Source organism: Athene noctua, chromosome 2 (assembly GCF_965140245.1).
Source record: "Athene noctua chromosome 2, bAthNoc1.hap1.1, whole genome shotgun sequence".
Lineage (NCBI taxonomy): Eukaryota > Metazoa > Chordata > Aves > Strigiformes > Strigidae > Athene > Athene noctua.
Genome location: NC_134038.1, coordinates 23,579,292 through 23,604,031, shown reverse-complemented (window position 1 = coordinate 23,604,031; position 24,740 = coordinate 23,579,292). Strand labels below are relative to the sequence as shown.

The following is a 24,740-nucleotide window of genomic DNA, read 5'->3' as shown; positions in this document are numbered from 1 at the left end:
TTGTTAAGATACGGAGAGCATATCTGAAAAGCTTTATATCTTATCCTGCGAAAATCCCCACTCCTGACACAACTTAGTATGGATGATTTGGATGCAACAACAGCAAAAGCCAGGCTGGAATAAGGGGTGCTGCTGAGACACCCATGGCAGCCAGTGAGGGTTTCTGCAAGGGACAAGGAGATTGCCTTTGCATTCAACTGCTCTGAATGCCAGAGGCACCTAATGGCTTCTGCAGCTCCTCAACAATGGACCCAATTTCTAGTGTCACTGCCTTCCATGCCAATTTACAGACTCTGCTGCTTTTTCCCTCACGTGCTTAAAACACAGCTGTTCTAACCTTCGCCGACCTGAAAAATGGCACCTGGGCTTTGAGAGTCAAACGGAGCTTTCCCTTCCTGTATACCAGGACTAGGAAGAAAGCTCCTGCAGGCGTTTTGCCTTGTTACATTTAGGAAATGCCTTATACTCCTCCTGGGAGCTGTTTGTTCAACTCATAACTGGGGCACCGCAAATAGCTCTGTTGCTTGTATGTAAGAAAGAGCAGAGTTGTTCCACTCATGCAACTGCATGTTCATGCTGAAGGTACTTAAAAGTGTATTTTTTCAGTGCCTCTGACTGAATATGCAGCAGACAGAGCTGCTCAGCTAGAAGGTGCCATTTCTGGTCTAGCTCTATCTCAAAGCACATCACACCACGAGTCTGACATATCACTGCTTTGTATCTTATCTGCCTACTGCGCAGTCAGTGGAAAACTCCACATGCAGCTCTGACTGTTGCTCAGCTGTCTGACGCTTGCCAAGTTTCTCTGCATTTCTAAGCACAAGTTCTGCCTGTGATACCAAGGAAACCAACTTCCCCCACTTTAAGACTCCTACATGAGATCCCATCCAGTAAGACACAGAGCAAAGAATGCAGCCAAATGCTTGTGCAAAGGGCAGGTGAAATATTCTTCTTGCACCAGTTACCTGACACCTAACTCCTGAGCCCAAGGACCGCCTTGCCAGGGAACCGAGGGAGCACCATGAGAAAGACAAAAGGAGGTGCTGGCGTAGTGGGTGTTCAGGAGGTCTTGTCCAGCCCTCCCTTCTGCTTGTTTCATTTAGTGCTTGTATGCTAGGCTTCAAAAGAAAATTCTTTGAAGGATGCCTCCTTTATCCTGACCGTGCTATATTGCTATCATGTTGCTTCTTCACCAGTGTTGCTAAAAAAAAAAAGAGAGAGTTTTAAAAGAAGGGAGACAGCTGAGCTCAGGATGTTCATTCTGAGGCAGGAGATTCCCCCCCCCCTACTGCCACGTGTCCCCAGGGACCTGCCAGCTGTCACCGTGTTCCCCAGTTCACATGTACTGAGAGACGTATGACCATGGCCATATTCTCATCTCAGCTTAGTCTGCGGATTAGGGCTCAACATCAAGTTACCACAGTTCACCAAGTTTCCATGAGTCAGCTGAGCTGAGGTTTCTGCCCATGTGTGTGCTTTCAGCCCACAGCAAATGCAAGGTAATGAGACTTAGCATGGTCCGCAGTGAAAGAAAATTCAGCTAAGCCACATTATTGCATGCTTGCCATCAGTGAAGAGAGCACATGCAGAAAAGTTCTGGGGCTCAGCCCCCAGGGGCAGTTATTAAACCATGGAGATTTGGTCATGTGTGACCACTTCTTGTGCTGGTGTGCAATACTTCTGCACGTAGACCTTGTCCAGCTACAGAAGTTACATAGTTCTGGCTTATTGTCTTAAGCAGCAGTGTCTAGAAAATGTGGAGGTCATCCTTTATAACAAAGAACAACAAAGGACAAAATGTCTTGACAGTAAGATAAAAATCCTACAAGCTCCTAAGAATAGCAAGAACAGAACAGCTCTGTGTACCTCAGGAACATCCACTGCTGTGAACTCACAGGGCTTCAAATAATGTTGAAACACAGATCTTTCTTCAGTCCCTCTCAAACCATTAGTGCTCACAAAAAGACATGCATGCTGGTTTTACAAGGATTGCATTCCCTTTTCTTCTCCCAAAGCACCCTAAAACAGACAGGCTGCCACAGATCACACAACCCATAGTCCTCACTTCATGTCTTCTGGCCCAGAGTTTGGCAAGCTGACTGGGAATGCTGTATAAATGGTACTGGCATTTTCCATGGATTCAGTCTGCATGTGAGATGTACTCATTAATTCATTTGGACAACACACTGAGTGAAAGTTACCCCTTTCGCATGCAACTAATATTGGAGAATGCATTACAAAATTGAGAGGTGATGTGAAATAGTATGTGCTGTCTGCCATCCTTCTGGTATGGAAATATTGCTGATTGATCGCTTTCAAGTGTCTGACCTGCTGTGCTATTTTATACAGGATAGGTCATTTTGTTTTCAAGAAGTTTATGAAGGCAGTTATGTTTGCAAATGCAAATGCCAGCAAAGCACAAAATTCCAATCTGAAGCACAGCACACCACTGCTGTCCTGCTGATCTGAGGTCTGCAGACGCTCCTATCACAACTCCAGCTATGGATCACTTTTGAAGTATGTGCAGAGACAGAGGAAGAAAGGGATAGTTAATAATTTAAAACAATATTAATCATCAGTGGTAGTCAGGTAAAAGAATAACCTTAGTTTACTCTGTAAATGTTTATACAAAAGTCTTATCTCAGCTACGTCTTCTGCAGCTGTAGGCTAATTCTTATTCTCCTAGATTTTGTGAACTGTGGGAAGAATTACATCTCTGCTGGCCTGAGGTCACATTGCAGGTTGTGTTTTCAGACACGTGTTGTACACTATTAACATGTGAACCAAGCCTGGTCCCAAAGCCCCACAACTACTGAGTCAAAACAGAGAGATTAGGTTCTGGGCCAGAAATATCTTATAAAACTAAAAAGAGATGGAATGCAGTTGCTTAAATAAAAGACAACTTTTTAAAAGTTTCAGTCACATGCAGCTGCTTTCACAACACCAAAAGGAAGATGGAAGTGTAGAAGGTATCCAAGTTGACCTTCAGTAAATGCCAGCTTCTGTAGGTCTGGGCTACTTTGGGTCTGGGTTCTTGTACTCAGTAGGTAGGTCACAAGTTCATCAGGGTTCCTCTAGCGTCACCTAGTCCTGCACTCAGCACTGGTGGTGATGGAGCACCCCAAGAACGACTGGGACAGTGGGATTGGTCATTCCCATCTGACAGAGGGGATGTGGATCAGTGCATGTCCACTGACCTTCCTGCAGCAATCCCCGGCAGTCTGGCCAGGCTTGTCCTGCTGAAAAACAATTCTCAAAGCACTCAAGTGGGAACATGGCTTTCAATATCTATGGGGTGATGGATACAGGAGAGAGGGCCAGAACCTCTCCACGTAAACCAGAAAATTACCTCGAAGGAGGTAGACACAGGCTCTCCTTTGAATTGTTAGATTTGTGCACAGGATGTCTAATGAAGATTAGGGAGAAAGACATAGGGAACATTTCCATTAACCAGAATAATTGGTGCAAAATTTGCCAGTGATGCTTATAGCAGCTAAAAGCACTAGGTATTGAAATATGTTTGCATCTGTGGTTGGACCTCTTTTGCTTTCTCATTTTCCCACATAAATCTCTGCTCACTATTTTCATTACTATAATGGGAATTTATCATGAACTGGATTTCTATCATCATTTGAGACAAAGGTGTGTGCCTGAAGACATTTATTGAGTGTAATTAGCCCCTCATCATTTTACTACAACTGATTAGCAATGTTATTTTCAATTTATTTTTATTTTAATTTAAAATGCTCTGCACATCACACCTGGCAAAGCAAATGGTATGGAAAAATTGATCTGGGATTTTTTCTTTCAGTTATTGTACATGCTAGCTAGTGTTCAACAAAAAATTATTCATACCCGGCTACTTATTCATGACTTCTAATTAGTACTTAGCTAATCATCATCTGTAAAGCAGATTTATTTTACTTAGTTTATTTTAAATTAAGGCTACTAGGGATTAGCATCTACAAGGTCACTTGACAAAATGCCAACCTTGCCTGTTAGACAAAGGTTACTCTAATGAGCTCATGAATTCCCAATGCTGTGCACTGCCTACATGGGTACCTCTCCAACAGGATCACAGAGCAGACTTTAGCTAATGACAGATTAATGCCAATTTAGTCAGCATAATGCCTCCTGTCTCGAAAGCTTTTCTGTTGCAGCAGCACTTGTGAAGTCCCTAAGAAATCCCTTGTATGTGTACTAGCTTTGCATACAGCAACTTTGACCAAAGGATAAAGTTTTGCAGCAGCAAATTTCAGAACTCCTGCATCTAGGTGAAAAGATAAACATTCAACATTTCTCTCAAGAGCTGATCTTTTTTTTTTTTAATTTTTATATATATAAATATACCATAAAGCGTACCATTTCCTTGTTTCAGTACAGATTTTTTGAACTTTACTAAAATAAATGAAATATAAATGCTACAATGTTTTGTTTAAAACAAGTTTTGATGACAACCTTCCCCTAAGAGCAGGCCCATAAAATCTGTTAGCTACGTGGAGAGAGACAAAAACACCTCCAAAACTTCATACTATGCAAGAGCATTCAGAACAGCAGATGTGCCTCAGCTGGAGCTGCTTGCAGGTGTCTGTGAGTTCCTCACGTGAATGCCCACTCTCCTTAGTAGACACTGCTTTATTACTAACCTGAAAATTTCACATTCGATATGTATCTCCCTTAAATTCATTGTCAAGACCCAGTTTTCTGTATCTGTGTCTGCCTTTGCTGATCCCAAATGGCAAGAGGTATTGTAAGTTGTGGATTTGGGGATCAGGATTGCAAATTGCTGAATTTTCAGATAAAGCCATGTGAAATCAAACACTGTAAACCTAGCAAAAAATATCGACCTTTGTTTTTTCCCTTCTCTTTCACAACCTGGAAAATGTTCACAGCATTTAAACAACGAGGCATAGGAGCAGGGGTGCAGATGATATACCCTGCACATGTTTTGCACTTTTGTGCTTGTTCCTGAACCTGTCTTTGATCTTAACTGGTGCCTCCTGGACAGGAGAGGAGGTTCCAGGTGAATCCTACCGCACCCATCACAACCCCTTTGGTTCAATCTCTACTACACTTTCAGGTCCTGCACGTGAATACCTAACTACTAAAGCAGCAATCTAAAATCTGTCAGTGTGTCTTGCTGCCAAGGGTTCTGTTGTTGGTTTTCTCCTTCTCAACGTGTACTTTCCAAAACAGACATGTTAAAACAAAAAACCAAAACAAAATCTTTAAAACAATGGTAACACCACAATATCTGTTTAAAACAGTACTGTTCGTGCTCTGGACAAATCGTTAAGAGCAATTCAGCATTCTTATAATTAATCCACAACAAAAGAAGCTATAAGATGCCACAAATGAAGGCATAATTGGCCATACAGAGGCAACACTACCATGAATGTTGTTTGGCAAGGAAAAAAAAAAAGCAGATACATAATTCATCCAAAGAACAGGTTCAGAACTGCCCGGCACTGCTGGGATCACACTGCAGGAGACGGACTATGGACGGATCACTCTTGGCGCCTCGGATGAACTCTTCCAGAGAAAGCTTTCCTAGAAAAGAAACACGTTTGCTTAGTGCACATGGTGGGTCACAGCACACCTGCCAAGCCTCTGGACAAGTACAGTGGAAGGAAGCTGGGGGTGCCCAAGGAACACCCCTGGGAAAGCAACCCTACAAGGCAAAGCCCTGCCTGCCTGCACCCCACTGGCTGTGGATGGTGGTGGCCTTGCCTGGGCAGTCAAAGGAGGGGTCATAGGTTTGAGGGGTCACCCCGTGTGGGCAGGACACCCCAGCCAGCCAACATGGAGGCAGAAGAGGCCACCCCGGCATCTGGAGGGAGCCTACCATCACGGTTGGTGTCCATCTGGCGGAAGATCTTCTCTGTCCTCTTCTCTGGTGTTGACTCGTCTTCTGGCATCTTCATTACAGAAGAAACCATCTTATAGATTGCCTGTGTGATATGACAGGAGCAAAGAGCTGGTAAGAGACACATTATCTTAATGCAGGGCTATGATTATCTCCTGGTGACTGAAACAGGCAGAAAATACACTGGGGGGGACCTGCTCTCTGGATGCTGAAGGGAGTCGGGTGGCACCAGTACATGCAGTTACTCTCTTCAGTTTGGACCAAGTTTGGGTTTGGACCAAGGTTACATTTTTCCTTATTAAAACAGTCTTTGGATGAATTTATCACTTGTACAGCATGTTAGGCACTCGCAGTTTCCAGTGCTTGGGGGAATGGTAAGACCACAGAGGTCTTGTCCTGTGCTGCAGTGTGTCTCCGTGCTTTGGCCACCCTGGCTCCATCCTCACCACCCCGACTCCTCATCCTGCCTTTGCTTCAGCCCCCATGTCCTTTCTCTCCCATATTGGTCAGCATCCTGCCTGCGGGGAGAGCGGTGACTCACTCCCTCCATTTGCCATGTCTCACAGATAATGAAGACTTGAGCAGCAAGGAGGTGGCCTTTTCCTTGGGGGCTGGTGTGCGTACGTGGCTTAAAACCTCATTCACAATTTGTTCCACAGAGAGCAGATGTTTTGGTCCCACACAGAACTGGTGCCACCCATAGCTAGTCTCTCCACAGACAAATCCATTAGTCACTTATGGTGCTAGCCACTCCTAAAACAGAGGTAATGTTAATTTTAAAACAAGAATGAGTAATTGTCTCTGAACTGCTTATCCAAACGGTGCCAGTAAATGTAAGCATGCAGTACCAGCAAACAAGTGGGTTTTGTGTTAGATAACTTTATGGTGATACACAGCTGGGAGAACAGCAGCAGCGAGACATCTGCAGGGTGGTGGTAGCCTTGGGGGATCCTCCCGGCCATTTAGAGAGGCAGCATATCCCAGCTCAAAGCAGCATTGCCCTGGTCTGACCAGCTCCTTCTGCCTCCTGTGGCAGCTCTTTGGTTTCTGGGTGATGGGCGCTGCACTGGGCAGTCACTGTGCTCTCCAGCCCTGGGGTGTAGGTGTGGTTCGCTTTCTTCCACAGGTTCAAATTCTTGTTTCCCCCAAAACACAGTGTCTGCAGTGGTCAGTTGATAACAGTGCAGATGTGATTGCCTTAGCTATTTGTTCTTCACTTCCTCTTGCTCTGGGAGGATGGGGTCCTTGGTGCAAGCTCAGTACTGCTCACTGGATCTCCCCTCCCCACTTTTCCCATTCATGAAGGCACTCTGGCTTGCACGCTCCCATCATCTGTCTGAGGTTCCCAAGGGCCAGCTCCAGGAATGTAACAGCACAGATTCACTAGCTGAAGGATGCTGCTAAGCAGCACAGACCTTTTACACTCAGACTAGGGAGCAACTGCTTCCTTGGACATCTTGCTTGGCTTCTCCTCTGCCAGCAGCTCACCTTTCACATCTTCTGGCCTTTAAATAACTTGAAGAGCTACACCCTGAGAATGGCAGTTGGCTGTTTAATTAATTATTCATCACTTCATGCTCAGCGCAATCAAACATCTGCTCCCTCAGTTATGTCATCAACACCATGACTGTGGATTTCCTGGTCTGCCCTCCGGAAAGTCTGTAACACTGGCTATGGGCCTGAACAGGGGAACAGAGGAAAACATTTCAGCATGAACAGCTGCTGGATGAATGGAAAATTGGTGGCCAATAGTCATCCTCATCATCATGATTTGTGCAGGGGAGTGCCCAAAGGCTCCTATGAGAATTAGGGTGCCAGAGTATTGGGCAGAGCCTACGTACAGGCAGGGATGCTGTCCACACAACTGTGACCATCTGATAACCAGGAGAACAGAAGAAAGGATAAACATGCAGCCATACGAACATAGGGATGAGGGAGCTGGAGGAAGGAGGCAATAAGGGAAGAAAAAAAAAGGATAGGGTGGACAGTAAGAATTTACCCCTTCTTCATCCTCATAGGCATGCAAGGCTCGCAGGGGTCAGAGCAGAGATGAGGCTTATAAATCTGCTAATGTTTAAGCATCTTAAGCTGTCTGGCTTTTGTCTGGGGTAGGAAGAGAGGTGGAGGGGTCATTCCCTCACTCTGAGTGAGAGGATGGCAAAGCAGAGAATCTGTATTGAAAGTGTGGGAGGAATGCTCCGGACCGGGAGTGCAGGCATGTTTACCCTGATCAAAGTAACCATAGTAAGAATATGCAGATTTTTAGGACAAAAAAAAAAAGCACTTCAGGATGACTTCATCCTACAGGGTCCTTTTCACAGAGGCGTGTGAAGGGAATAACAGATGAGATATTCTAGGAAAGCCAGATGGGAATAACATAGTAAGCGTTCCTTTCATGCTGAAAATGGTTACTCTGGACAAATTCTTATGTCCTTACTCAGAAGTTCAGTGGGAACTTTTCCCAAAGTAAAAGCCAGCTAAAGCTGATTAAGAATCTTGAGGCTTGCTCCATATTAATTCAATGCAGCTATGCAGAGCTCTTTATTGAGTGTTTGAAAGAGCAAGCTTTGAAAGGATAATTACGTGGAGCTGGGCTGTGCTAACCCTGGACTGCAACCTGGGACCGAAAGACTGCAAGGGCTCCACTCCATGTGGAGTATGACTCCTTGGCCTCATAGCACTTGGGCTGAATGCCACCGGTGGCATTCAGTAGAAGGTTTGGAGGTGGTTATCTGTGAGCAGCCACCTGAGTCAGGGCAGCTTTATCAGGTGCACTCCATCAGGAGGGCTCCTTACAGCTACCTGGCACGTCTGAATGCCACCATGAAGCTGTGCTTCCAGAGCCCTTTGTTCATCACTGGATGGAGCACAGGCTCCAGCTTCAGCTGAGCTGGCTGGTTCCCTGCTGAGCTCTTCCCTTTGATTTTCCACCTGCATGTGGATGAGTGATGGTGGGTGATTTAGGGCAAATCTCAGCCCTTTGCTCATTCACACAAGTTTTTCTCCCAGTCACTGGCTGCCACTGCTGCACTTAGGCCCAGAAACCTTGGTGGGGGCTACATTTTCCTGCTATACTTGGCAAAGCATCAAAGAGCTCTCTATGGTGATGGCAGCAATGACAGCACAAATTATCAGTCAATCCTTTTTACTCCATTGAAATAAATTTTGACAGCTAAGAGTCTCATGAAGTGAATAATTGCCCTGAAAAAACTGCTTTCCTCTCAGTCTCATGGGGATTTTTGACATTGTCTTTACTGAGAACCATATCAGCTTCTGCTTCTTCCCATACCAGCTTCTATTTCTTCCTGACTTACAAATAAGCTAGCCCAGCAAGTGAAACATGTGCGCTCTGTTTGTATTAAACTGAAAGTGTTATGCTTGTCTCTCTGCTCAGTATTCTTAACATGTCTTATGACTCCATACAGTGAAAAAATGTTCCCTTAGAACAAGGTTTCCAGCTCTTATTTGAACTCTTATTTTAAGAGACTCTTCCAAACATGTCCCATTTCAGCAAGGGGAACAAAGACAAATCTTCTAGCTGGTTTGCAGCTATTTTTGAGTGGACTGGGCTATTTAGATTATAGGTAAACATATGGGAGACATGAAAAGCATTTCTAGAGCAGGAGAAACTGAGAGGTTCTGCTGTGAGGACTGTCAAGAGGGCAGGCTATGAAGCATCTTCCCACAGTACTCTGCAGATGTGCTACGCCTGGTAGTGTAGCAGTATCCTGTGGACCTTCTATCATTAGGCTCTGCAATTGTCAGCCCACTGCTGAAGTCCTTCAGGTTATGTGATCCTCCAAACTGTGCAGCCAGCTCCATGTGGATGGCTCACGTACGTCTTGAAGAAGGGCTTTTTGGAGACTTGTCTAGGGGAAGCTCATGGGCAGGCGTGGTGAGTCTGTGACAGGCTATGCGTACATGGTTAACAGCACTATGGTAAATGGAGCTTAAAGGACCACAGGTGCTTTGCCCTCTAGCCCATCGCTTTGGAGAGACAATGGGTTTCAGAAAGTTATTATGGACCATTCACGTTCATCTTCTTCGCAGATGGCAAGGTAAGGGCTCCTGTGGGACATGAGCCATCTTAACCAGTAGCTCTGCTTTTTCCAGTGCTGCTGCTGTTACCACAAGCACCTTCTTGCAGTGCTGAGCAAGAGTGCAATGTCTGCATTGCCTGCAGAGGTGTTAGATTTGGCCAGAGCATGAGAAAGGAAATGCAAGTAAACATCAGCATCAGCATAACAGGGAAAATCACTATGAAGAGAGGACTTTCAAAAGAAAAAAAGCATGCCTTGTCCCTATGTTATTAAGATATAGTAACCCCACAGTAATAGGGGCAGTATTTTTCTGTGAAACTAAGACTTTTAAATTGATGGTACTTCTTTTAGCATTCATTTTGATATATTGTCTCATGCAAAAACCCCAACGAAAACATAATAAATCCTCTTGTACCAATATGCAAATGTATGCTAGCTAAGGGACATGTAATATGTTCCTCTGAGACATATATCAGAGATAGAACAGAGTTCTTTTTTTCACTATCAGAAAGATTGTGATGGCTGAGTGCCCCCAGGAAGACATTTGATACAGAATCCTGTCTTTTCATATAAAAAAATAATATTTCATAAATGAAAGTGATAGTTGTTAGCTGGGTTTTAGTAAGTCTAATCACTCTCCATCAAAGGAACCCCTCAATAAAGTAAGAAAATGTGCTCATCTACTTCTGTTTCTCACATAGCAGCTGAACATGCTTCCAGAGACTATGCAACAAATCCTCTTCCACTGGGAGGGGCTATGGGTGACCAGTGCAATATGGGAAGATCACTATGACCATAAAAATCTGGAATAAGAGAGCAGGCTGAGATCTACACGCACATTGCTTCATGGGAAGCTCCATCACAGAAAGAGCTTTCCTGACTGTAAAACAATTGATGGTTCATGGTGCAGAAATGGCTGTTGCTCAGGCTTATTAGGCTGTTTGCTTCCGTAATTGATTTTTGTGTAGTTCCTCAAAATGTGTGGAGAGGGTAAAAAAACCTAAGCATTGGTCAGTTGAGTTTCAGGTGAGATCCGAAAGGAGGAGAGATTCAAACCTCCCAAGAAGTGCAGTGGGAGGGCTGGAGTGTCAGGCTGAGGGCTGTACACAGTCAGTGTTGCTCTGGGTTGGGTATACAAATTCACAAAACATCTCCCTACACTGATCCCTAAGCTGCAGTTTCATTTGACGATAGCATCACAGTTGTAAAGAACAGTGCTACGATTTGGTACCAGCACAACTGTGAAGAGGGGGCAGAGCATTTCAGCCTCTAATCATGCTGGTGATCAGACCGGTGGTAACTGAAAAAAGCTGCTGGTTTTGCTGGTCCTCGCTTGGCTTGCTACAGAGAATTCAGCCACTGATGCTTTAATTAAATTTGACATGAACACATTTGTGGCATTGTTCTCCATGTCTGTAAATCTTCTGGTCTAGGGCGTTTGTGCTGCCATTCAGCAATGATGCCATCCCAGGCTACTCAACAGCAGCAAGGGGTCCCGTGGTCCTGGGGCATCTCCTCCTCCTGAGGAGCAGGCACTCACTCAGGTTTGGTTCCTTGTGTTTGCTTTGTACTTTGTCAGTTCTTTTGGGATTCTCTTTGTTTTCTCATGAGGAGAAATATGGCTAGGAAAACAATAATTGATAGCCTGTTTACCTTGCCCAGGGGAGAGGAAGATTTGTAAGGAACAGAGTATCCTCTAATGCAAATATTCCATGGGGTTTGTCATGGCACAGAGACAGGGAGGTCTCTGCCTCTGAATGTAGTCCTGCTCTTTAACTCACACACAGGAACACAAAACAGAATAAGTGAAAGATGGCACAAACCCCCTACATTTGTAGCTGAGCTTTGTTTCTGGTCTTGCTGAAGCAGTGCAAGTGCTCGTGTTAGCTACTGTCTGGAGAACATGGGACAGAGCCCTGGTAGAAAGACAAGGGCATCACACGTTAGGCTGACTCTGTACACATGGTCTGCCATTACAGACTGCAATTTGTGTGCATTCCTTTCCCTTGATTTCCAGCACAAATATAAGTCTGAATAAAACAGTACAGAGTTAACACTTCAAAATTTCCAGGGAAAGAAAAGATCTCGATAACAGTTTTTTGTTTTGGTTTGAGTTTTTTTTTTTTAAACAGCACTGCATTACACAGATTCAAGCTGTGTAAATATACTACCATATCAAAAATGTTTTAAAGATTCTAGTAGAGTGATGTGCCTCAAGGGTAAAAACATGTTAGAGGAAGCCAAAGTGAGGTGGGTCTCCAACTAACACCACAAGAAAAAGCATTCAAAGAAGCTGTGTATGGAATCGTCATCTACCCAGATAAGGTTTATCTATACTGGCAACTTAATATGAAGACAGCTAGCATGTTATTAAGTATGCAGACCTCACTGGAACTAGGCAGACAGACACCTTTTAAAATATGTGAGCTGGTTCTTCATAACAGAATGATTTCAAATATTTTTTTCTTATTGTGGAGGGAGCCTGCCCTCCTTAATAGTACACTACATGATTGATCTAAGATACTACTTGGTCCTACTGAAATTAATCGCAATTAATTGACAGTGGTTTCCCAGAGGACAGAATCACATTTATCAGCAGGTAAGTTGCTGTGCTCCAGCCCAGCAGAACTCCCAAGGGAGAATTTCCCTCACAGCGTGTTGCTCAGGAAAAACTTGCAATGGACATTAACTGCTGCAGTTGGAATTGTAACATGATCTTTGCCAAATGAAATAACATTTTATATTCAAGCCGTCATACAGAGAACCAAGACCATAATCCCCCAAATGCTGCCAGAGCTTTTAATTCAGTGTCTCATTGCTACATTGCTTCACACTTTGCTTGGAAGAAGGGAGGCCAGGGGGTGCCTCTGAGCAGCACATACCTGCACGATTTCCAGCATCTCTGACTTACTGATGTAGCCGTTCCCATCGAGGTCATACATACTGAATGCCCACTTCAGCTTTTGTTCCAGTTTACCTCTCGACGTTACGCTCAAGGCTATGATGAATTCTCTGAAATCTATTGTTCCATCTCCATTGGCGTCAAAAGTGCGGAATACATGTTCCGCAAACTTAGAAGCGTCCCCATAAGGGAAAAAGTTCCCATATATTTTTTTAAACTCCTCCATAGATAAGTGTCCACTTGGACAGTCTCTCAAGAACCCTTTGTACCACTCCTGGATCTCATGTTCTGTAAAGTCTGTACTTTCTAGCAAATCTTGCATGACTTCAGGGCGTAGTTTGCTGTTTTGCTTTCCCATATTGGTGTCAAAATATTACCTGCAGAGGAAAAGCAAACACATATGAATTATGATTATTATTAATTACTAATTATTAATAACTATTAGCTTGGAGGCAGTAGAAGAACAGTGTGTTGGATTCTGAGTTTTCTGATGATAGTTCACTCTTGGGAATCAATTGAAACTTTGGACAGTTTCCACTACTACAAGTATACTCTGAAAAAAATTAACAAACCTAATCCACATGTTGATTACATTGTCTTTTCAACAGTCTGGAGAACTGCAGTTATGTTGAACTTACTGTCATCCTACTTTGCCTTTGAAATCACAAGGTAAGCAATGGCTGTTGCAAGGTGTAGGTGACCAGTAGCTGTATGTTGCAACACACCCTCCATCCCAGTTACCCAGCTGACTCAAGGACCTGACCTGAATGAGATAGATGATACATTTTTTTGTACCTCTGGCATAAACCAGGTTGCTACAAAAGGCTGTGTTCACTTGGTCTTGCTCCAAAATAGGATCAAGGTGCAGCTGCAGTGTACACCGAAACCAGGACCTCAAAAGCCAGAATCAAACAGAGCAACCCAGAAGTTGCCTCTCTTCTTTGGCATGGACCAATTCCCATTTTAGTTCCAAATGCAGACAAAATCTGAAAAGATTTTATCAATGGTGGATTCCTCCACCCCAAACTATTATTGTGTTTTTTAATTCTCCTTGTAGCCAGAAATTGAATCTATTACTAAGTAATAGTAATGTGGGTGGTCACAGCTCTTTGAAAAAAAATCTTTGAAAAAAAGAGGAGGAGAAAAAAAAAAGTACCCAGACAACCAAATTAGAAATTCATTTCCCTTAAATTAACCATTAAGAAATATTATTGGATACAGCTTCTGTTAAATCACCTTAATTATATTTTATTTAAGGCAAGTTGATACATATCACATTGTGCAGCAGATTTACTAATGACTGATGCCCTTTAGCTTTTAAGTTTTGGAGCCTGAGTGTGTTGGATCCAAAAGGCAACATCATCAGTTTTACTGGAAGCTTAGCATTATACTTGAATTGTGGGAAGCTCCTTCTCTACTGACAGAAACCCGCCTGAGAATTTGTCATACGAATGACAGTCACAACTAAAACCTGATGTATGGATAACTTAAGTAGAATTGCAAAATAATTTACATATGACTTTCACCCTGTTGTCAGACTGGAGTCTCTGGGCCACAGAGATGGATGGAGTCGCTAATGAGCACTCATAAAATGTTCTTTCTAGATCAAGGTAATACTTTCAATACAGTATTATTACACATCAGAAGCAGATAGTGAGAAATGTACCACCATTTGAAGCTAATCTACTGTCTCTTCTATTAGGCACCGGAAAGAAGAAATTGAGGCTCCCCGGGATTGATGCTAATTGTTTACTGTGATGAGAAGCTCCCCTTCTCCCCAAGGTGAATTTGAGCTCCCCAAGGTAGTTAGAGGACTGACTCCTTAATCACCTGTGTTCTTGGACCAGAATGACCGAAAAGCTTTACTTCTCAAGGATAAAATGGTGGGATCCATCCTAGCTCTATCTGTGTCTTCACAGGATCCACATGTGGCTGTCCAGTAACTAGATATCTAGTCTAAACTTGTTGCCTACACAGCTGATGGAGAATAGACTCCCCTGTTCACAAAGAGGAGTTAAAAGTCCTGCTCAATGGGAGCCTTTCCACCTCCTGACCATTTCAGGAGCCTGGGTGACTACCTCGATCCAAACAATGTCTTTTCCTCCGACGTGTCTTCAAAACGCTTGGAGAGTGGAAGGTGCCACCTCAAAGGTAGTTTTTTCTATTGCCTTTCCTCCTTTTATCCTGATCAAAACACACTGTACAGTTTTTAAGTAATCCAAATTCTTAATACCCTGAAAATGGCAAAAATGTCCCTGTTTTATAGGCCTGGTCCAACAGCTGCCAAAGCAGCTGAAGGTTGTGTTGCCTTCAGCGGGTGTTGGACAGGGTCCATAATAAACAACCCGGGGAATTAGCTGAGTGAACGGATTATATTAGGGCAGCCAGACGGGCTGATGTCAGGCAAAACAAGAGAAGGGTCTGCCAACAGGATGGGAAAGCAACTGGACAAGTGCAGTGGCCAGGCTTAGTTTAGAGTGGCACCAGTTTAATAAAAAACAAACCAGTAAAATCCCTAGAGTAGGTAGCAGCTCCTCACACTCACAGTCGGAAGCTATTCTGCAGCCCCAGGGGCTGCACACTTTTCAGACCATTAGAGTAGAAAAGGAAGATCTCTGACTAATGTGCAAGCCAGCTGCCGTAGGAGTGAGCTGGCATTAGCTATATAATCCCTCACTGCTTTTTAATAACTCAAACATTTGAAAACGCAAAACTCGCCATGCACACTTCCAGTCCAGGGTCTTTTGAAAAATAAAATAGTGCCGTAACATGCAGGCAATGACCTTCAAGAGGTAGCCACTAAGAATGTGTTTCAGTTCAAAAAACAGTGCCTTTATAACTGCACATGGCTGCCAGTGCAACATATTTTTACCAAATAGTAAAAAATAAAGAATAGCACAACATGCTTCATTGCATTGGTAGGGGCAAAACATCATAACCAGAAAAATCTATGTTCTCTAGGCAGAAAGGGAGAGCTAACCACATGTGGCTTGCAGAAAGGCGTTGAAATTCACAGCTGCTGTGATGCCAGGCAACACAGTCAAAATCGGTAGGATTATTTCTGAATTCAGTTGTGATTAATTTCTATCATGTTCTTTGCCCTCCAGATTGTTCCTTACTAATAGGTGTGTATAAATTCCTTATTCTAGGAATCCTAACGATGGGATTTATCGTGCTCATTCTACCAACAACAGATCAAAAAACGCTTTTGCATTCCAAGCACAGAAAATCCTTGAAGACACTTGAAGATCCTTATAATCACTTCATACACTGCTGCCTGCCTCTTCAGGATAGATTAGATTATAGGCAGAGTACAGTGAGCTATGAGAATGTCAGCTAACAATTACCACAATAAATTGCATACAATGAAATAAAATTGGATCTGATTTTAGGCATTTTTCACACTTTATCACCCCTGTAGATCTTTCAAGTTTCTAATAAATGATTAAATTTTAAAAATACAGCAAGCAAATAGCAAACAGCATTTGCAATGGCAAAGTAAAAAATTGACAATACTGATAAATAGATGTTGTAGGTATACAAAACAGAGCCAAATTAAGTGTTTAATGATTAACTGCATTTCTACAATTTATTCCTCTGATACAATGGTATTAGACATGATACACATGAATGACTTCCCATATGGGACAACATTACATACAAAAATATTAAGGTCTTAATTCTGAGGGCAATATTGTTTGGTAAAAAAATGTGATGTGTTTATGGCTTGAAGAGTTGATACCATTTCAGCTGACAACTACAGAAGATCAGAAAGGAAAGCATCACTGATGTATGGTTGCTAGGGGAAGAATCTCTGTTCACTGATTAATGTAGGAAATGTCATAGGTGCTGCTCCGTAAAGTATATGCTTAGAGCTTGTGCTAATCAGGTTTAGGTGAGGAATTTTTAAGACAAGACTGAAAACAGAGCTGTTTGACAGACAACAGGCTGTGCCAGTTCAGCATCTAAGAGAATAAATAAATGAAGTAGTGACTGACACCACACTGACTGACTTTCCCTGCAGTGCAGTATACTGTGTGCAGACAGGACATCAGGCTTTACAGCCTTCTCCTCAAACAGGGAGAACTGACTGGACAGAAAGGCAATGAACACTTATTCTATCATGTATCTCTTGTCAGCAGTTTGCTGCTGCTCATTTACAGTTGTTACCTCAATCTGAAACCTCAGGGTAAGGCAAACATATTGCCTGCTTAAGAAATAGCCTTGAAGGAGTTGGGAAGCTGTAGCAGACAAGAGCATGCAGCTAACACGTTCTGTGTGAATGCAATGCAAGCATCTAAACATATTTCCTTAAAAAAAAAAACCCAACTTTTTTTTTTTTTTTTTTTAAGCAGGGATTCACTATAATAAGAAAATGCTAGCAACACATTTCTAACAATGCTCTTCCTCTTCAAACTTAACACCCATCATATAAAGACAACCCCCCCTTTTTTTTTTTAATTGAGCTCAGTCTGACAAAGACATCTTAATTTTGATTTAGGCTTAAATCTGAAGGAAAGTCCATGGCTGAGAAAAAGTATAATGAAAAAGGGTCACTTGTCCATAGAAGTGTTGGTCTAAAAATGGAGAATTTAGAATATTGGGTACTTTGTAGCTAACAGCATACACAACACGTGAAAGATGCAAAGAATCAGCTTGAAGATAAGTCCTGCTTGATATATTTCCAGTGGGGACAGCAAGACAAATCACACCACAGGCTTGGCTGCAGAGATCAACTGTGTAAAAATGAAGGCAGAAACTTTTCAGAAAGAAGCAATGAAAGATCAATTTTGTGATTTAACTGCTATTCCACAATTTAAAATTAGAAAGCAGTAGATAACAAAACATGAGCTTTAGGGAATGATCTTCCAGTGGCAGAGAGATAACACTGGACAATGCAGGAAGCCTTTTACACAGCCAGTTTATACACTCCTAAAGCCACAGGATGCACACAGAGGTAATTCTGGGGATGGATGGAGAAAGTTTTAGTAACACATCACTTCTCCAGCATAGCTGAGACATACTAGTACCATTTGACATAACTTAATATGGCTTTGTAATATTACAGAAAACAGGGATGAACCTCATTTTTGTTTGTCTTCAGAAACTGCTGTTTCTTGTCTTCTTACACATGGTCTGACCTGTTTCCAAGAAATAATCCACTTACAGGGGCAATGCTGTCTTTAACATTTCTAACACATAATTTGAGGATTTCCCTGAGACTAGCAATCGTGGGATTTCAATCCCTGCCAAGCAGCTGAAGAAGCAGTGGAAGAAGCTCCTGACGACCGCTGGAATGAACCAAAGGCTGAGCAGGACAGTTATCACTCTGAACCTGTCAGTCACAAGAAACAGTGCTCCAGCATGAGTCAGTCCCCTGTGGCAATGCCTAGTGACTTGTCTGCAGCAGGAGTGCTTTCTGCAGACAGACCCTGTGGTTCTCCACTCACCGTCACCGCTGTTATATTTCCTCCAGAGTAACTGTTGATTGTTACTAAAACCTGCACGTGTGACAAGGGGACTCATACACACTATCTATCTCTCAAGCTGTCTTCACATCTGGATACAGCAGGGATCTCACTTTCTTTCATGTCCTACCCACCGTCTCCTGTCACTGCAAACCAGCCTCCACTATGCAGTTGACAGGGTTCCTGCAAGATAAATTCTCCTGCTATCACTTTCTGCTTCTCCTTTCAATTACTTCTCTGCCTGTCACTGTGTGACTCCACTCTATCACAAACACAAAGAAGGGGTGCTGCTCTGTCCCGGTTGACTAAACCTCTGGTTGATGCAACCTTGCAGCATGGCATCCCCTTACCCTGCGATAAGGCGGGGATGTCAGGGCAAGACTGCAGTGCATTTCATGGGACTTTGGGGATGTGTCTCTAGGGCTTCCAGGCCCAAAATTTTGCCCTGTTATCAACACTTCTCAGAGTTAGAGCTACTCTCTTCCTTCTTCTCTGCTAGCTGCTATCATTGCTTAGTAAATTTTCAGATACCAAATACCAGTTCACCAATTACAGCACATGGCAGTCTCTGCAAATTTTTTACTGTAATTTGTGATCTGGTGGATGCACATTTCCAGATGCATCTCTGGTTCCTCTTTGTCCACACCCTTACAGAATGGGGGAAAGTATGCACATTTACAAAAGTAAAGGTCTTGGTGAACACATTCTGGTATAAAAGCCAAGTTTCTTTCATAAGGTGAGTTATTTTTTCAGGCTGTAATACTGTTAACTGCTGTACAAGCTTTGTAATGAGATGTTTCAAAGCAGCAGCTATCTCAAATGACACATTCTCTTCCCATCTGTGTATGCCGTTTTCCTGTGGCTGGAACACCAGTGTTGCTGTGGCCTGATTGTGAATGTAAACCCAACACTAACTGTGGGCAATGCACTCTCTGTGATCTTGTAGCTCTCCAGTGACAGTCGGGTGAGCAAGGCAGGAATGTGTGTTCAGTGATCTCTGCCACACCCCAGCACTGGGAAACTCTGTAAGTGTTCACTGAGCTCCCCACCAGCAGGTCAGGCAGAGTGCTCTTCCTTCATTTTGCTCGTTTTGCCCTTCTGATGTTCACAACCTCAGAGCCACCTCCAGCACTGCTCTCCACTTTTCCACTGGAAATTTAAGTGTCAATGCAGGATTCCACTCATGGGACATAGTGCTTTTGGTTATAGCAGCAGCAGTGCTGGGAAGAATAACTTCTTGGCTTTTAGCCTTCCACAATGAAATGCAAGTGCTACCTGGTTAAGAGATTTTTTAATTCTTGGTCCCACAGAAAACTACCTTGCAGGCTCTTGCAAGCAGCCACTTCTGGCCATTTCTAGTTTGTTTTCACACATTCATTTGAGTAACCAGTGTGGCAATGCTTGCCAAAAAAGGCTTTTGTTTATTTCTTTTTTAAACCAGCATCTTGAAACATATTTTTGAAAGAAAACCAAACTTATTAAAAATCATAGAGGGCCTTAGCAAAAAACCAGATACATGCAGAATAGAATTTTGAGCTTTGCTATCCTCAATTTATCTGCTTATATTGGTAAACAACAAAATATGGATAAAATTCATGAGCAAGATTCATTTAAAAGATCTGACATTCTGTTATCAATATTCACAAGGTACAGCAGTAAACAGATTTGCAGTGTGGTATAACAAGTACTCAATGCCTGAAACATATACTATGGAGTAAAATTTCTAGCTAAAACTATAGCTGTCATTAAAGAACAGGAAGAATAATGAAGAAGAGGAAAAAACAGAGGAAAAGGTGTGGATGGGATCATCATTCAGTATTTATGCTTTATTTGCCAATAGAGGGAACATGGGACACATGTGCTGTCCAGTTACCACTGATATTTCATAACCTGTTTGTCACAATAGATGTCACTCATGCAGTATTAGGCTTTTAGTCTGATTCCAGGATGCTGACATTTTCACTGCTGCAAGTTACCGTTTTGTCTTGTGTCACTCTCCTGCTCCTCCAGTCCCCTTACTGGGGATACTTCCCCTACAAAAGGTGACCCTAATTGCTCTTTTGACAGTACTTGGTTTGTGCTTTCCTGCTACAGCCTCCAGGAGAAACTCAAGATAAGAAATAGAAGTAAAACCTTTATAGCTAGCTCTGTGTTCTAGTTGAGGTGGGAAGTCCAAGCAAGAACAGCTGCAGAGTTCATGTGTTTCAAACTTGGAGGTGCTTATGGATATCGAACATTAAAAGCCCAGGCTCTTATCCCTTCAGATTTGCCCTGGCAGAGAAATGCTCAACTGTTCCACGTTGTCTCCTGTTTCTCTTTATCATAATTCTTTTGTGCATTTTAGCAATGAGGGCTGGCATGGGGGTGGAGGAAGGAGAAGCAGCAGTAAGACAATGCCCCTGTCAATAGAGAGTACATTACTATCAGGGTCTTCAGCATCAGTGGGTTAACTAGATAACAGCCTAATGTTTATCACTTTGCTCTCAGCAATGCCCATGGTTTCAGATGGAATTGCTTTGAGACCAGTGAGCAGTGTTTCAGTCTTGAGCAGGGAAAGGGATGATGCCCTCACACACCCTGACCTCTGTATTGGCTTTAGCATCACTGGGGCTTCCAGGGAAGGTGTCTCTTTCCAAAGCGCTTCCTGTAAGGCTGAGTGTGTGGTATGAAAAAAAAGATTACTAGCCATGAGTATTTCTAGTATCAGGAGTTGGGGGAAAAGAGCATGTTATGTAGATTTGCACAGTGTGGCGTGTTTTGCAGTGACTCTTCTCACATTCATGGGTGGTCACTCTTTCCATCTTAAAGCCTTGCATTTAGGACTCAGCTTGTCTGTGAAACTACTCCTAACTGAAACTTGGTGTACACCTGCCCATCAAACAGGAGTATCTCTGTATTTGCTCATGAAATGGACTCTGTTCACGTCCACCCATCAGATTTTGACTGTGTGTGGGCATTAACCAGGTCTGTTCTTAACCTCCTGGTAATGAGCTACTTGCTGCTGCTGCATTTAGAGCCTGACTGTTACATAGGGGAGGTGGAGGTCACTCGCCTTAGCACAAAATCTCTGCCACTTCAGACAGAGTGCACTTAAGTATCTTAAGGAATATTTTCAGCTCAATTAAGTTATAACCTCTGTCCCCACATAGGGGTAGGCAGTGAAGACAGCCAGAAAAGGGACTACCAGACCTACATATAAAGCAATCAATGTTTGCAAATCCTACAGTGATCCTCCAAAGTGCAAGTGGGTATAAATGGAGGCACTGTGCTCTCCTGTGCACACGGTGGGAGAGTCTGGCCCTCCGGCCTTTCTCAGCACCCTGGGCTTTGTCCAGAGTGCTTTGGGAAGTGTTTGCAGAGGACCATCACCCTATGAGCAATGTGAAATATGATGCTGTAAGTGTTGGTCAGTCATTCCCCAGGGCTGACCAGCAAAGGCTTCACCCACCCAGAACAGCTTAAATTCTCCCTGCTTAATGAGAAATAATTAAATAAAAAAGAAAACAGGAACCAGACAAAAGGGGGAAAACACAGATTTGGTTAAGCCCTCTCCCCAGACTCCCAAAGGGTCTCGCTATTTAATTTAAAATTTCATTTCATTTCATTTCATTTCATTTCATTTCATTTGTTTTTCTTCTTCACTCTTTAAGAGCTCACAACAATAAAAATCATGCCAATAATCACGTGCTTTTTGGTTCATCATCATTCATTTATGAAGAGCTGATGAACAATAGTTTACCATAGGCTTTGTAAGAAGAAAATTATTTGTTCATTAATCCTGGGTAGAATGATCTAAGGTCTTTAAAATAACTAACTCTTTGTCTTGGTAGACTTCAGATTACTCTTCTGGGAATTAGATATATATTTACATATTTGATTTCTTCAAACTCTATGGAATTTTTTTTTTTGTGAAAGTATTTATGCCTTTGCCTAATTTTGTATGATAAAGGGCAAGAGAGACTTTGCTAACAGTACATTAGGACACCCACCCTCAAGAGGCTGGTTTTCCAGATTTCACCGCATTCAACTGTTTCACTAAGCACAGGACATTTGCAGTATTTATAAACATGGGTGTTAAGCTAGCATCAGGAGAGCTGGCAAAATCTCTTAGCCCCTTCCAGCTGGAGGTGACTTTATCTAGCAGCATCCTTTCAAAAGGAGACCATATATCAAGATGAAAATGATGGTCATTTTCTGCAGTTATTGTGTCTTCTATTATGAAAGCAACTTGTGAATCTAAAGTCTCTTTGTTTAACAGTGCCTTTCTGGACCACATTTCCTAAAATGCTCAAGGTCACATTTTTCGAGTGCTCAGCACCCACAATTAAACTCGGGCTTCTCAAAGAAACACATTTTCCATTTGGGGACCTATGTAACAGGCAGCTTCACAAAAAGCATCTGTACCCAGTAAACTGAGACCTCCCAGAAAATAACACCACCTATTCTGGTACCTAACGAGGGCCTGAGTGTTTCAGAAAAGCCATCCTTCCTACACACCTGCGTCACTGCAATTTGTCTTTATCCTGATACTCACATCTACAGCCACGTCAAACTCGGTTTATTCTCCTTTCTTCTGAAGTGCTTCTGTCCTTTGTGTAAGGCACTCATCAGTAGTAACATAATCTTCCCCAATGCACCCAAGTGCACCAGTCATCGAACTCATCTAGCAGCAACTTTATCAAGTTTCTAATCTGTCCTACATCTTGTTCAGTCCTTTTATGTAACCATATATGCAATACCTTGGTGGAGGGTAGTGGAAACTAAAGCAGAAGCTACTGTTGCACAAAGTAACATGAGAAGCTGATGTGAATTCATGATCTTGATTTTTTTATCTTTGTAAATAAATAGCATGTGACTCCCAAAGAGTGACATTTGTGCTTACTGTACTCTTAAAAAAATTGTTAACAGATGGTCTCCTATCCCACAGCAGAGACTTGGTGTTGACAGATAAAATGAAAGCATGATGTTGGAAAAAACAGAGCCATTAACTGGTGAACTAGATCTTTTTAAAGATACTCTTATGATGGGGAAAGGAATGATGGTGGAGGTTCCTACCTGGAGAGCAACTGTGAGGTTTTGTTCCATATTGAAGAAATGTAATGGAACTTTCTCCAGGAAAGTAGGCAACAGGAGAGTGGGAGTGGGATGTTCTGGCAGCCAGAACCAGAATTTTGTGAAGGAGATGGAAGCAAGATGAACTAAGATAATGTCACAGTTTACAAGTTCATAAATATGAAGGTCCATGCCAGAGATGATTTGTCCAGCACTTAACACTGTCAAGTGTGCCTGAACACAAGGGACCTAATTTAAGAGATGATATGGATGGCTGAGGGAATTTTGTGGGAGTGGTAGGAATTTTTTAAAGCATTTTCCAAAGAAGTTTTTAAAACACAGATAAAGTGTTGTTTGTCTTTGTGCATGTCTTGTTCCTCAGAATTTTTACATCCTTGAACTTTAAAGATGGCTCTGTGAATTACTGGCCCTGAAAGAACAGCACCGGATGAATGTTTTTTCAGTAGAACCTGTTTTCATCAGGTAATACAGCTTAGTTGTAATCAAAATGTTTTGTGGAAATCTGTCACACTGAGGAAAACAAATTCTGGGAAAATGTCAGAATTTATCATTTCAACTTTATCTTTTCCTTTTAACAAAGCAAAAAGTTTCAGTCTGACTTTATCTCTTTATTAATTTTGGTTTGGCATTTATAGTAGATGTTAATGTTAGCATTATAGTGGTTTTGACATTATTGAGAAAACAATTCATTGCCAATGAAATTAAATAACTTGGTGTTTCCAGATAATTTTTAACTTCTATTCCACTGGGAAATTTTGATGTTTTGTTCCAATTTGCAGTGAACATAAATATAAATGTCAAAATTTCCTTTGGAATGGGAATTTCAGATTCTAACCAGCTCTAATCAACAACAAAGCCATCTGCTTTGTATTAATGACTTAGGGCACTATGTAATGCTGCAGAACAGGGTGATACTCTAGTGCTCGGCATTGCTCGTGGAAGTCAATGACATATGGCCAGTTTATAGCTCCTAGTTGCCTAGGGAAGTTTGAGGCTAGGCACTTTTATTTTATTCTTCATGTTGTCTTGCCAAATTCACGGAATTCATCATTCAAACCAAGATTTTTCTGCGAATGTATGAGAAAACATCCTCCCAGTGACATATGGCACAGCCTACAGTCCCTACATCTGAAGGGAACTCATAATTCCCAATTTACAGTGCAGTAAGCTACTTTCATTTCACAAAGGTTTTAAACCGATAATTTAAATAAAATATTTTCTCCACGATAAATCCCTTTTTTGAACATTATCAGGAAGATAAATCTATTTGTTTTCAAAAGATAACTTCATCCAGATGAGTCATAATTTGAATTTTATTTGAGAAGTCATATTGACATGAAGGACTTCAGCACCAACAAAATAAAGTAACATTTTGATTCTAGTTTAAGACA

At 42.3% G+C, this 24,740-nt stretch overlaps 1 protein-coding gene across 3 annotated transcripts in view; it reads right to left on the bottom strand.

Annotated features, from left to right (window-relative positions):
- NCALD (neurocalcin delta) overlaps positions 1 to 24,740 on the bottom strand; it is a 58,349-nt gene that overhangs the window by 4,102 nt on the left and 29,507 nt on the right. For 2 of the 3 annotated variants that reach the window (XM_074898629.1, XM_074898627.1), the window contains exons 2-4: positions 12,789 to 13,185; positions 5,846 to 5,951; positions 170 to 5,550 (exon numbers count right to left, since the gene is read on the bottom strand). In XM_074898629.1, coding sequence (XP_074754730.1) covers positions 5,453 to 5,550; positions 5,846 to 5,951; positions 12,789 to 13,166 — 582 coding nt within the window. In that variant the 5' untranslated portion in view covers positions 13,167 to 13,185 and the 3' untranslated portion in view covers positions 170 to 5,452. Of the gene's footprint in view, positions 1 to 169; positions 5,551 to 5,845; positions 5,952 to 12,788; positions 13,186 to 24,740 lie in introns of those variants that run through there. The other variant, XM_074898628.1, reaches the window with a different exon arrangement.